The sequence below is a fragment of the Mus pahari genome, chromosome 21, assembly GCF_900095145.1.
Source record: "Mus pahari chromosome 21, PAHARI_EIJ_v1.1, whole genome shotgun sequence".
Classification (NCBI taxonomy): Eukaryota; Metazoa; Chordata; class Mammalia; order Rodentia; family Muridae; genus Mus; species Mus pahari.
This window is the reverse complement of record NC_034610.1, coordinates 51,025,650-51,039,049: the sequence shown is the minus strand read 5'-3', so window position 1 is coordinate 51,039,049 and position 13,400 is coordinate 51,025,650. Positions and strand designations below refer to the sequence as shown.

The 13,400-nt window shown below is 36.4% G+C and overlaps 1 protein-coding gene across 17 annotated transcripts in view; it reads right to left on the bottom strand.

Moving 5' to 3' along the window:
* Positions 1-13,400, bottom strand: part of Ptprk (protein tyrosine phosphatase receptor type K) — a 514,155-nt gene that overhangs the window by 109,460 nt on the left and 391,295 nt on the right. For all 17 annotated transcript variants that reach the window (XM_021221748.2, XM_021221750.1, XM_021221751.2 and 14 more), the window contains exons 9-10: positions 7,054-7,163; positions 4,993-5,194 (exon numbers count right to left, since the gene is read on the bottom strand). In XM_021221748.2, the coding sequence (XP_021077407.1) occupies positions 4,993-5,194; positions 7,054-7,163 (312 nt within the window). The remainder of the gene's footprint in view (positions 1-4,992; positions 5,195-7,053; positions 7,164-13,400) is intronic.

Sequence of the window (13,400 nt, the reverse complement as noted above, 5' to 3'; positions counted from 1 at the left end):
CTCTTCTCTTCTCTTCTCTTCTCTTCTCTTCTCTTCTCTTCTCTTCTCTTCTCTTCTCTTCTCTTCTCTCTCTCTCTCTCTCTCTCTCTTTCTTTCTTTTTTTATCGAGACAGGGTTTCTTTGTGTAGCCCAGACTGTCCTGGAACTCACTTTGTAGACCAGGCTAGCCTCGAACTCAGAAATCCACCTGCCTCTGCCTCCCGATTGCTGGGATTAAAGGTGAGCTCCATCATGCCCGGCTCCAATTTTCTAAGGAAATGCCAAACTGATTTTCAGAATGATTGCATCAGCTGGCAATCCCACCAGCAATGGAGGAGTGTTCCACTTTTTCCACATCCTCACCAATCATCTGCTGTCACCTGAGTTTTTGATCTTAGCCATTCTGACTGATGTGAGGTTGAAACTCAGGGTTGTTTTGATTTGCATTTCCCTGATGACTAAGGATGTTGCACATTTCTTTAGGTGCGTCTCAACCATTCACTATTCCACAGTTGAGAATTCTTGTTGAGCTCTGTACCCATTTTTTAATAGGGTTATTAGGTTCTCTGGAGTCTAACTTCTTGAAAACTTTGCATATATTGGATATTAGCCCTCTATCGGATGAAGTATTGATAAAGATCTTTTCCCAATCTGTTGGTTGCTGTTTTTTTCCTATTGACAGTATTGTTTGCCTTACAGAAGCTTTGCAATTTTATGAGGTCCCATTTGTCAATTCTTGATCTTAAGCTATTGGTGTTCTGTCCAGGAAAATTTCCCCTGTGCCCATGTGCTCAAGGTTCTTCCCCACTTTCTTTTCTATTAGTTTCAGTGTATCTGGTTTTATGTGGAGGTCCTTGATCCACTTGAACTTGAGCTTTGTACAAGGAGATAAGGATGGGTCCATTTGCATTCTTCTACATGCTAATGGACAGACAGTTGAACCAGTACCATTTGTTGAAAATGCTGTCTTTATTCCATTGGATGGTTTTGGCTCCTTTGTCAAAGATCAAGTGAACATAGGTGTGTGGGTTCATTTCTGGGTCTTCAATTCTATTCTATTGCTCTACCTGCCTGTCTCTGTACCAATATCAGGCCGTTTTTATCACAATTGCTCTGTAGTACAGCTTGAGGTCATGCATGGTGATTCCACCAGAACTTCTTTTATTATTGAGAATAGTTTTTGCTATCCTAGGTTTTTTGTTATTCCAGATGAATTTGCAAATTGTTCCTTCTTTCTCTTTGAACAATTGAGTTGGAATTTTGATGGGGATTTCATTGAATCTGTAGACTGCCTTTGGCAAGATGGACATTTTTACTGTATTAATCCTGCCAATCCATGAGCATGGGAGATTTTTCTATCTTCTGAGATCTTTTTCGATTTCTTTCTTCAGAGACTTGAAGTTCTTGTCATGTTGATCTTTCACTTGCTTAGTTAGAGTCACACCAAGGTATTTTATGTTTATTTGTGACTAATGTGAAGGGTGATGTTTCCCTAATTTCTTTCTCAGCCTGTTTATCCTTTGAGTAGAAGAAGGCCACTGATTTGTTTGAGTTACTTTTGTATCCAGCTACTTTGCTGAAGTTGTTTATCAGAAGTTCTCTGGGGGAATTTTTGGGGTTACTTATATATACTATCATTTTATCTGCAAATAGTAATATTTGCCGTCTTCCTTTCTAATTTGCATCTCTTTGACCTCCTTTTGTTGTCTAATTGCTCTGGGTAGGACTTCAAGTACTATGTTGAATAGATAGGAGAGAGTGGGCAGCCTTGTCTAGTCCCTGATTTTAGTGGGGTTGCTTCAAGTGTCTCTCCATTTAGTTTGATGTTGGCTACTGGTTTGCTGTGTATTACTTTTACTATGTTTAGGTATGGGCCTTGAGTTCCCGAACTTGCCAAGACTTTTATTATGAAGAGGCGTTAGATTTTGTCAAATGTTTTTTCAGAATATATTGAAATGATCATATGGGTTTTTGCTTTGAATTTGTTTCTATAGTGGATTACATTGATGGATTTCTGTATATTGAACCATCCTTCCACCCCTGGGATGAGGCCTACTTGATCATGATGATTTTTTTGATGTGTTCTTGTATTTGGTTTGTGAGAGTTTTATGGAGTATTTTTGCATCGCTATTCATAAGGGAAATTGTTCTGAAGGTCTCCTTTTTTTTTTTTTTTTTTTTGTTGGGTCTTTGTGTGGTTTAGGTATCAGAGTAATTGTGTCTTCATAGAAGGAGTTGGGTAGAATTCCTCCTGTTTTTATTTTATAGAACAATTTAAGGAGTATTGGCAATAGATTTTCTTTGAAGGTCCGATAGAAGCCTGTACTAAACCCATCTGGTCCTGTTTTTTTTTTTTTTTTTTTGTTTTTGTTTGTTTGTTTTTTGTTTTTTTTGTTTTTTGTTTTTTTGGTTGGGAGACTATTGATGACTGTTTCTCTTTCTTTAGGGGATATGGGAGTGTTTAGATCATTTATCTGATCCTGATTTAACTTTGGTACCTGGTATCTGTCTAAAAAATTGTCCATTTTATCCAGATTTTCCAGTTTTATTGAGTATAGATTATTGTAGTAGTATTTGATGATTTTTTGGATTTCTTCAGTTTTTGTTGTTGTATCTCCCTTTTCATTTCTGATTTTGTTAATTTGTGTACTGTCTCTGTGCCCTTTGCTTAGTCTCGCCAAGGGTTTATATCTCTTGTTGATTTCCTCAAAGAACCACCAGCTTGTGGTTTTGTTGATTCTTTGTATGGTTCTTTTTGTTTCCACTTGGTTGATTTCAGCCGTTTGATTCTTTCCTGCTGTCATCTACTCCTCTTGGGTGTGTTTGCTTCTTTCTGTTCTAGAGCTTTTAGGTGTGCTGTCAAGCTGCTAGTATAAGCTCTCTCTACTTTTTTTTTTTTTTTTTTTTGAAGCCATTCAGAACTATGAGTTTTCCTCTTAGCACTGCTTTCATTGTGTCCCATAAGTTTTGGTATTTTGTGCCTTCATTTTCATTAAATTCTAAAAAGTCCTTAAATTTTTAAATTTATTTTTGACCAAGTTATCATTGAGCAGAGCATTGCTCAACTTCCACGAGTATGTGGAATTTCTGTTGTTTTTCTTGCTATTGAAGATCAGTCTTTATCCGTAGTGATATGATAGAATGCATGGGATTATTTCAATTTTCTTATATCTGTTGAGGTCTGATTTGTGACCGATCATATGGTCAGTTTTGGATACGGTACCATGAGGTGCAGAGAAAAATGTATATTCTTTTGTTTTAGGATGAAATGTTCTATAGATATTTTTAAAATCCATTTGGTCCAATACTTCTGTTAGTTTCATTGTGACTCTGTTTAGTTTGTATTTCTCTGATCTGTCCATTGATAAGAGTGAGGTGTTGAAGTCTCCTACTATTATTGTGTGAGGTACAATGTGTGCTTTGAGCTTTAGTAAAGTTTTTTTTTTTTTTTTTTTTTTTTTTGTAAATGCATGTATGTGACCTTGCATTTGGAGCATAGATGTTCAGAATTGAGAATTCTTCTAGGTAGATTTTTCCTTTGATGAATATGAAGTGTCATTCCTTACACTTTTTGATGTCTTTTGGTTGAAAATAGATTTTATCTGATATTATAATGGCTACTCTAGCTTGTTTCTTTGAACCATTTGCTTGGAAAATTGTTTTCCAGCCCTCTTCTCTGAGGTAGTATTTGTCTTTGACACTGAGGTGCGTGTACTGTATACAGCAAAATGTTGGGTCCTTTTTATGTATCCAGTCTGTTAGTCTATGTCTTTTTACTGGGGAATTGAGTCCATTGATGTGTTCAATGCTTTCTGTTTTATAAGCTTATACAAATGTTACAGCAATTTCTATAGAAAAATCAACAGTTGCTAATCCTATAAGACAGGAAATTTGTCATGATATTACCATGTCTTATTTTGTAATAAAGAAACTAATAAATATTTTGAATTGATGACATCCTTTAGGAAATAAAATGACAGTTTAGTATGTTATAATTACTTAATACAATGGATATTTTAAAACATCAGTTTTACTAGAATATTAATATGAATCAAATCATATGCAAATGAAATATTGGAATTAATTTTATTCATGACATAAAGTTTTAAAATTTCAATTCTATTCTATACATTTCCAAATAAAGCTTAAAATGGTTCAAAAATATATAATGTTAGCTGGGAGGGGCTGTTGTCATACTTTGTATAATTAGTGTAAAGATAAAGAGAATTCACAAAATAAAAATGTTCTCAGGTTTCATTTCCAAAACCCCCTTTTAAACACATAGCACACAATTTTTTTTGCAATCTTAACATGACAAAATATTTTATTAACTAGAATACATTAAGGATGCATGGTAGTGTGGATGTGCAGCAAGAAAATAACCAGGTTTAACTAGTGATCTTACTGAACAAGAACTAGAATCTATAAACAATCTAGTCCAATGAAATGATAAAACTGAATGTAATAGAAATTAAAATGTAGTCACTGTGTTACTTATGAATTCAAGAATCTCTTGCATGCTCCTATTCTGAAAATTGGATGCATTTGTGAGACACTTTGCATGAACATGAGAGTTTCATTTGTTTACAAGTATCAGAAGGTTGGGAAAAATGGGACAGAGACAAGGTATCAGATATTCTAATACCCGGGTAAAAGACATCTGCTGCTCATTAGATGATATCCATCGATCTACAGCAGGCAACTGATACTCAAAGGAACAATAAAAGGTCTCTCATAGGTTATGAACTTGGAGAGATTTTAAGGAAAGAAATACTGTAACTTTTTAAGACTACTGTCATTTTTTTGTGACTGTCTGCAAGCTGTTTGGATTGCAACATTGAACCAATAATGATTTGTTCTCGAATGTCTGAGTAAAGTGCCCGTCACTTCAGGTGTTAAGAGTAAAGGCTTACTGAGCTACACAAGAACGCAGTATCTAACTGAATGTCTAGAATATGTTACGGCACACCAGGAGCATGAGCCTTCCAGCTTCTACATTAGTTATTTGCTTACCTGAGATATTTGTGGTCACATTGATGGCTGTGGCTGGTCCAAAGCCTTTGACAGTGCTAGCTCTTATGAAAAACTGGTAGGTGGTTCCAGGGTGAAGATGCATAAATACATGGTGTGTACTGTTCCATAAATTTGATACAGTCTGCGGAGGCCCAGCCACTGGAACAGCAGGGTCAAATGATCTTATGCTGCTATAGCTCACCTGTTGTGGAAAATATATTTCCCATTACATATCAACTGAAGGCATAGTAAACCCTTTTTAAATACCATAGTATGTAAGAGTTTTAGGCCATCATTTCTTCCTATTTCTTCTCCTTTTATTTTAATGTTATTTCTGGCATCGCTCATTTACTATCTATCTATCTATCTATCTATCTATCTATCTATCTATCTATCTATTATCAATCTATGAATCAATCTTTCTGTTATCTATCAATCTATCATCTATCCATCTATTTCTATCTTCTATCATCTCTCTTTATGTATCTGATATGAACATCATCTACCAATCTATCATCTATTACCCATCAGTGTCATTAATTATCACTTATCATGCAACTACTAATATAAATCGCTCTTTGTCTAATTTGTCAAATACTTAAATGTTTAAAAAAAAAATCTACCAGTAAATGGATATACTTAAATATGCACGCTACATACAAAATTTCTTGTACATAGTTTAATGTGCACGAAAACAAGAAAATCTCCATCAAAAGTATGACATTCTTCTTTTTCCGCCTAAGGGGAACATAGGAAGTTCTAGCAATACTTAGTAACACAGGCTAGTAATCTGTACGACTTGGGAGAGGGATGCAAGTTCAAGAACAGTGACTTTATGGCCATTTGTACTAACTTAGTAAGACGGTTTCTCAAAATAACAAAACAAAACAAATTATATAGAAAACTAGCACTCAAACACATTAACCGTCAAAACATTCTTATCCCTAAAATTCATTCTGAGGCACTAGAAACACAAATGTTTATGCTATAACCAGCACTGACTATACAGCAGAAAACCTCACAACTGTGCAATTAAAAATATCCATTTGAAAGTGATGAGGAAAGGTGTGAAATTCTATTTCAATAAAAACATTTAAAAATTCATCATTCTCCTCTGCATCTTATATTTGAAAATATGGTGATTTATATTCAAAGGTACAATGAAATTCTGAAATAGGTTTTTAATCTGTTTTCCTTTTGGGGGACCATTAATTACTTACTATGAAAAACTGGCATTCAATGGCCTTTCCTTAAGCACAGTGTGATAATGGTTTCTTAATTTTAGGAATGCAGACTTAGCAGTTTTATGTGTAATTATTCATTATAAACATTAATTGAGTTTGACAAGGACATAGTCTCGTTATGCACATACATAGACACAAAAACTAGGCTATATTCCAAGATTTTGAAATTCCATATACTGTATAGTTATTAATTTTCAAATCAAATAATTTATGAATCAAGACAAAGGAGAGCTAATGGTGTTTTTTTTTTTTCATTTTTAAATATTTACTTATTTACCTATTTACATCTTTATTTTATGTGTGTGTGTGTGTGTGTGTGTGTGTGTGTGTGTGCTCACATCACAGTGTATATTGAGATCAGAGAACCGCTTTTAGGAGTCAGTTATTTTCTAATACAATGTAGGGTTAAGGGGGTCTCTCTATTTTTACTTAGTGGGTTTCAACACTGCAAACAGTGTCTGTATACTGGATCTATACCTGGACCCCCCCCTGCTCCCCCCCTGTGGTATTGGACATTGAATTAAGAGCTTTGTCCATGCTAGGACTGTTCTACTACTGTGTAATATCTCTTCACCTCTTCTTAAGTTTTATTATGTATGTTTTTCTGTCTGGGCTACTATAGAAGCTTTGAGAACCTTAGATCGTGACTGTAACACTTTGCCTTTGGAACCCACCAGTAGAACCTCTTAGGGTGGGCTTTCTGGGCTATAGAGACAGCGCAGTATGTAAAGTGGCTGCCATGCAAAACTGAAGACTGGAGTTCTTATGTCCTAAGCTCCACACGATGGGGATGGGTCCAGCACAGGAGCTCGCATACCTCATACTGAGTGATGATCCCATTTGGTTCCAGTGGCTCTTTCCAGTTCAGAAAGATCTTGTTCTCAAAGGATGTTCCTTGGAGGGATTTGACAGGTACAGGCCCAGGCACTAGAAATTCAAGCATTGGTGATAAGAACATGCACAAGCAATGTCGAAAACTCGTCGTATAAACAAGATAAACACAATTTAAAGGAGACAGCATCAGGTGAAAATGTGTCTTTAAAAATAATATCGGAATTTTCAACTGAGGAATACCGAATGGCTGAGAAGCACCTGAAAAAAATGTTCGACTTCCTTAATCATCAGGGAAGTGCAAATCAAAACAACCTCGAGATTCCACCTCACACCAGTCAGAATGGCTAAGATCAAAAATTCAGGTGACAGCAGATGCTGGTGAGGATGTGGAGAAAGAGGAACACTCCTCCATTGCTGGTGGGATTGCAAGCTGGTACAACCACTCTGGAAATCAGTTTGGCGGTTCCTCAGAAAATTGGACATAGAACTTCCGGAAGATCCAGCAATACCTCTCCTGGGCATATACCCAGATGTTCCAACTTGTAATAGGGACACATGGCTCCACTACTTATAATAGCCAGAAGCTGGAAAGATCCCAGATGTCCTTCAACAGAAGAATGGATACAGAAAATGTGCTACATTTACACAATGGAGTACTACTCAGCTATTAAAAACAATGAATTTATGAAATTCTTAAGCAAACGGATGTATCTGGAGGATATCATCCTGAGTGAGGTAACCCAATCACAAACGAACACACATGATATGCACTCACTGATAAGTGAATATTAGCCCAGAAACTTAGAATACCCAAGATACAATTTGCAAAACACATGAAACTCAAGAAGAAGGAAGACCAAAGTGTGGATACTTTGTTCTTTCTTAGAATGGAGAACAAAAGACCCATGGAAGGAGTTACACAGACAAAGTTCAGAGCTGAGAATGAAGGAATGACCATCCAGAGACTGCCCCACTTGGGGATCCACACCATAAACAACCACCAAACCCAATCACTATGTAGATGCCAACAAGAGCCTGCTGACAGGTTCCTGATATAGTTGTCTCCTGTGAGGCTCTGCCAGTGCCCCGCAAATACAGAAGTGGATGCTCACAGTCATCCATTGGATGGAGCACAAGGTTCCCAATGAAGGAGCCAGAGAAATACCCAGGGAGCTGAAGGGTACTGAAGCCTCATAGGAGGAACAACATGAACTAACCAGTACCCCTGGAGATCCTTGGAACTATACCACCAATCAAAGAAAACATATGGTAGAACTTGTGGCTCTAGCTATATATGTAGCAGAGGATAGCCTAGTCGGTCATCAATGGGAGGAGAGGCCCTTGTTCCTGTGAAGGCTCTATGCCTCAGTATAGGGGAATGCCACAACCAGGAATGGGAGTGGGTGGTTTGGGGAGCAGGGGGAGGTGAGAGGGGATAGGGGATTTTGAGAGGGAAAACTAGGAAAGGGGATAACATTTGAAATGTAAATAAAGAAAATATCTAACAAAAAACAAATACATCTTTAAAAAAAAAAATCAGTACATTAGCAGTATTCAGATTTGACTCCAGAACAGACATGCACCGAAAGTCAGGCTGCAAGTTTCTCAAGCAAGAAATGTAGAAATAAATGTAAAGTTATTTTTATTCCACTGAATGTTCAATCACCTTGGAGGGTTACATAGTCATGTACTCTGGTTTTCTCTGTTGTATACCTCCAATAACATGAGCTTCTTATTTGTAATTTGCTTTGAGAACAGAGATGCATCTCCTTGAAAGATTTTTTGAAGATTATGATAATCCCCTAAAGAGGTTCCATCAACAAAGTTCATAAAACAATGAATTATAATCATAATTAGTGCTCCTTAGACTCAAAAGCCAAATTGCATGGCACTGACTTGAAATGCCCATTAAAAACCATCCTGACTTTTGCAGCTATACTTATTAAATTTTCTATAATTAAAAAGATAACATTGATTATTATAATTTTTAAAAAGATGTTAAAGATGAGTATGCTAAATTATAATTGCTTTATGCTTCTAAGTGAAGCTTACTTTTTTGTCAGCTAAGAAAGAGGCTTATTAAGAGCAAGCTGGCTTAAGATTCAAGTATCTCTCGATTTGTATGCTTTAGCCCTTTGTCAGAGCTGAAGAAGGGACTTGGGGCTTGTCCGCACAAGTCAGTACACTACCACTGAGCTGTCTCAGATGCTTTTTTGTAGTCTTTGTTTCCTTTTTATTTGTTGTTGTTGCTGTTTATTTTTGGCAGGGTCTAATGCATACATTGCCTTTGGGCTCTATGTCACTAAGGATGACCTGAACCTACCTATGATTGTTCACCTCTTCCTCCAGAATGATGAGCTCACAAGGATGTGCCACCGTGCTCTATTTGATGCCATTGCCGTGTTGGAGATTTAATTCAGAGCGTCATGCATGTTAGGCAAGAATTATAAAACTGTCCATTCTCTATTTGTGAAAGCCTTATAATTTGTAGAATCTCAAGTTAGTAATTAGTGATGTATCAGTTATTGTTGACAAGCTACATGATAGTTCTGCTATTATGTATTTTCCTTTTCTATATTTTACTTTCAAACCTCAGTATTTACTCACGCGATCCAGATTCTTCTTCCAATGATGCTTTAATACATATCATCCCACAAACTTGGCTTGAAAATTCCCTTTTGAAAATATCAACCTTGTATTAGGCAAGTATGGTTTTTAATTAATATTTTCCTCAAATCCAATGTTTCAGTGAACTTCACACATGACATTATCTAGAAATGCCATTTCAAAGTACAGAGCAATTTCATGAGGATTGAAATAAATTAAAAATCACTGGATCAAAGGAAATGTATTTCTTCATGGCTAGCAGCAGCAAGAAATTCTGAATGATCTGTCACCAGCCTAAGATTTATTTCATTCTACAAGGAGACTATGAATGATGTTTTGACCTCTGGGGCAGGCAACATGAGGTGGCACATAAAAGAAAGAAATCCATTGGAACCATAAAGCATGCTAGCCCTGAACTGTGGTCATGTTCACGACCCTATCAGCATCCCTTACCCCCCTTGATGCTGTCAGTATAGGCTACTTTGCCCATGATGGCAGAGATCCTGATAAACATTCTGTGCGATTTCTGGCAATGCCAAGGCTGCCAGGGACACTGGTTTGTTGTGCAAGGAGATATATGTATATCTGTTGGATCTGTTTGATCACAATCAGGGGAATGCACCTCTTCCCATATTTGTCAGGGCGCTTGGCAGATATGGAAAGAAAGAGTAAAAACAACAAAAAGGGAAGAAGCTGCTATTAAAGTTTCTGTGTCTACAGCCCACAATTTGGCCTATACATCACATGAAACAGAATGAAGATATTTCAAATTGTTCTTATCTAGGGGTGGTTTAAACTATTTGCATAATTTTGCATTGAAAGATGGATGGACATACAAACTTGCTTCCCTACAACATTGATACGGTCATTCCCTCCCTCTGCATGTTCTACTTTGCCACCATTCTACTTGAAGTAGGTTTTCTTTTCAAGATGTAAAATGGGAGAGAATAGCAAGCCCAAGGTACGCTGTACGAGTGATCGTGACTTGGATGAATAAATACTCCAAAATATCTATCTATCTATCTATCTATCTATCTATCTATCTATCTATCTATCTATCTATCTATCTATCTATCTAGTGAGGATGAGGTATGGACACAGACCAGCTACAGTCATTTATTGTCTACATCTGAGGAGGGATGATGTCTATACACACACAGACAAGGTCTCAATCCAGTTACAGTTTGTCTAAATACAGCATGAAGCTCACAGAGCCGCTTCATGCCCAGCTCCAGTGCCTGGGTTGCCACTTCATGTTTCCACCACAGCAGTTTTGAACATTACAGGGTGCTGACTTTTGTTCCTGTACTAGTGATTTATCTGTGAGCTGTTGCAGCTAATTTTGTTTGGAGCATAAGGAAGTCCTTCAAATATAACTTCAAAAAAAAAAAAAAAAAAAAAGGAAAAGGAAAATGAAATAGGTGCGGAGAAAGATTATATGAAATAAGCATCATGGCTTCTAAAATGTAATGAATGTACATTTTAAAATAGCTTTGTAGCCTTAAAAAATGTCCCCAAACCAGGCTTTTCTGCTGAGCTAACTTCATAATATTGATTTTCATGAATGCTAAGATGAAAAATGAAAACAGAACCTTATCCAAAAAATTTTGCCCATGCATTAAAAAAGCACGTGTAATAAATTAAGTATAAATTTTACCCTAAGGTTCTAATGAGAAATGGGTCTAGCTTTGGGACCTTGATTTATGGAGGTCCCCAGAATTCTTTTCACATAATTATATCTTTTTATTAGATGGTTGACAATTTATTTTTTTCTCTGTATTTGGAGCAGCAATAATTTAGTAAGACTGACTTAATCAGATCATCATAATTCACTGATCTCTGCAAGAATCAGTATGATTTGGTTGTTCTTCCTTACCACTGAATATTGAGTTATATCCATTATTCTGTGATGAAACTCAAACTCACATGAGCAGTCGTGGAGAATGAGTTACTCACAAATACATCATGAAAGTTTCTATATCAGTCATTAAGTATTACTTATACAGTAGAAAACAAACAAGCAAAAGGAAAAAGCCTACCACATGAGATACAACCAGAGGGATCATGCACTAGTCACACTGTAGAACTCTAATGTTCGCTTTCACATAACCGAAGTCAACATAGCAAACTACACTGAAGTTTAGGAAAACGGAAGCGTCTACAAAAGGTTCTCAACACAGAGGTTAAAATAAAAGTAGACCTGAAAATAGTACTGAAATTATACAGAGAAATCATGTTATTCCTCATTTATAAACTGATTCCAGACAATATGAGCATTATCGTTGTGAATTTGTATGGGTTAGGGCAAAATTCCAGAGCAATTCATTACCTGCATATTAACATAGACATCTGTGTAACCAAATGCAGTTTAAAAAAAAAATAATGTAATTAAGAAAATTACAAAAACCGGACTGCCTTCTTTTGTGTGTAGGAAAGAAAATTAAGATGGTAAAGTGTATCAAGGGATAAAAATCAAGAGAAATTGCACTGTTAAAAGGTAAGTGGATAAAAACAAGTGACAGTATAAAACCCATGCAGCTTAATCTAAATGATATCAATTAAGACATCCTGGCTTTAAATGCTAACACCAAGCAATAAAACATGTGGCTATGCTCTTAATACTAAAACCATGGGTTATAAAATGCCTAGTATGACACAGCCCCCGAAATCTCCAAAGCACATCAGAAGGAAGCACATCACTGTGATCCCTCAGGACAGCTGTAGCTCTTCTTACACATCTGGTTCTTTTAGTGACCTATGAGCTCATTACCCCACCTCTTCCTCTCCGCACAGGTAGTGTTAGGTGTGTGGGAGGGTATTTCAAGACATGAAACAATGTAATACTTGAGATGACCGCCTTGATTAACTCAAGCACTCATCCTAAGTCTCAGAGTTTTGACTCTGAAGGTTTTGTAACACGAGACTGACTTCAGAAACTGTGTTGCTGCAGTCCGAGTAAACCATATCCAAGGCTCTTGCTTCTCTAAAGACAAAGCGACAGGATGCACCAGAGTCACTTCCACTTTCCAGAGAAGACTTGAAAGGACTGTTTCTAGAAACTACAGCTTACAGACCTATTTTATGATAGCCACCTCAATCCTACCTGCTAGGTACCAAAAGATAGATACATAGTGACCCATTGAATACATGAAGGGAGGTGGGGGAGGTGTCTGGCTATAAAATAGATCTTTTGTTTTTTTTTTTTTTAGATCTTTTGTTCTGAAACTCCTATCAGACTGTTCAAGGACAAAGTAAGAGAGAACGTAAGCAGAGAAACCTCCAGACTTGACTTCTTCACGCAAGCACAGGACTAGGAAGCTGGGAGAAGCTATTGGCTATAGAAGAGGTGGGTCCCTGGTAATCTGTGCTTCAGATCATTATATAATAGCTTTCATCCAACACAGATTCATTTGTAAAAGAAAATTCATAAAAACTATCACTTAAAATATTTGTTAGTAAAATAAGGAACTCTATTTATAGCCTTGTTAATGATTTACCATACCATTAGGAAAAAGACATACATATTATAATGTTAATATAAATATACATTACTATTACCTAATTTTTGTGAATATAATTTCTTAGATTGTAATAAGATCTATAAAAGTGATGGCCTATTATTTTCTTAGGAAAATAACTAAAAAATTTGATTACAAAAATGTCCTGTACTTTTGTGTTTCCTCTCTCTCTCTCTCTCTCTCTCTCTCTCTCTCTCTCTCTCTC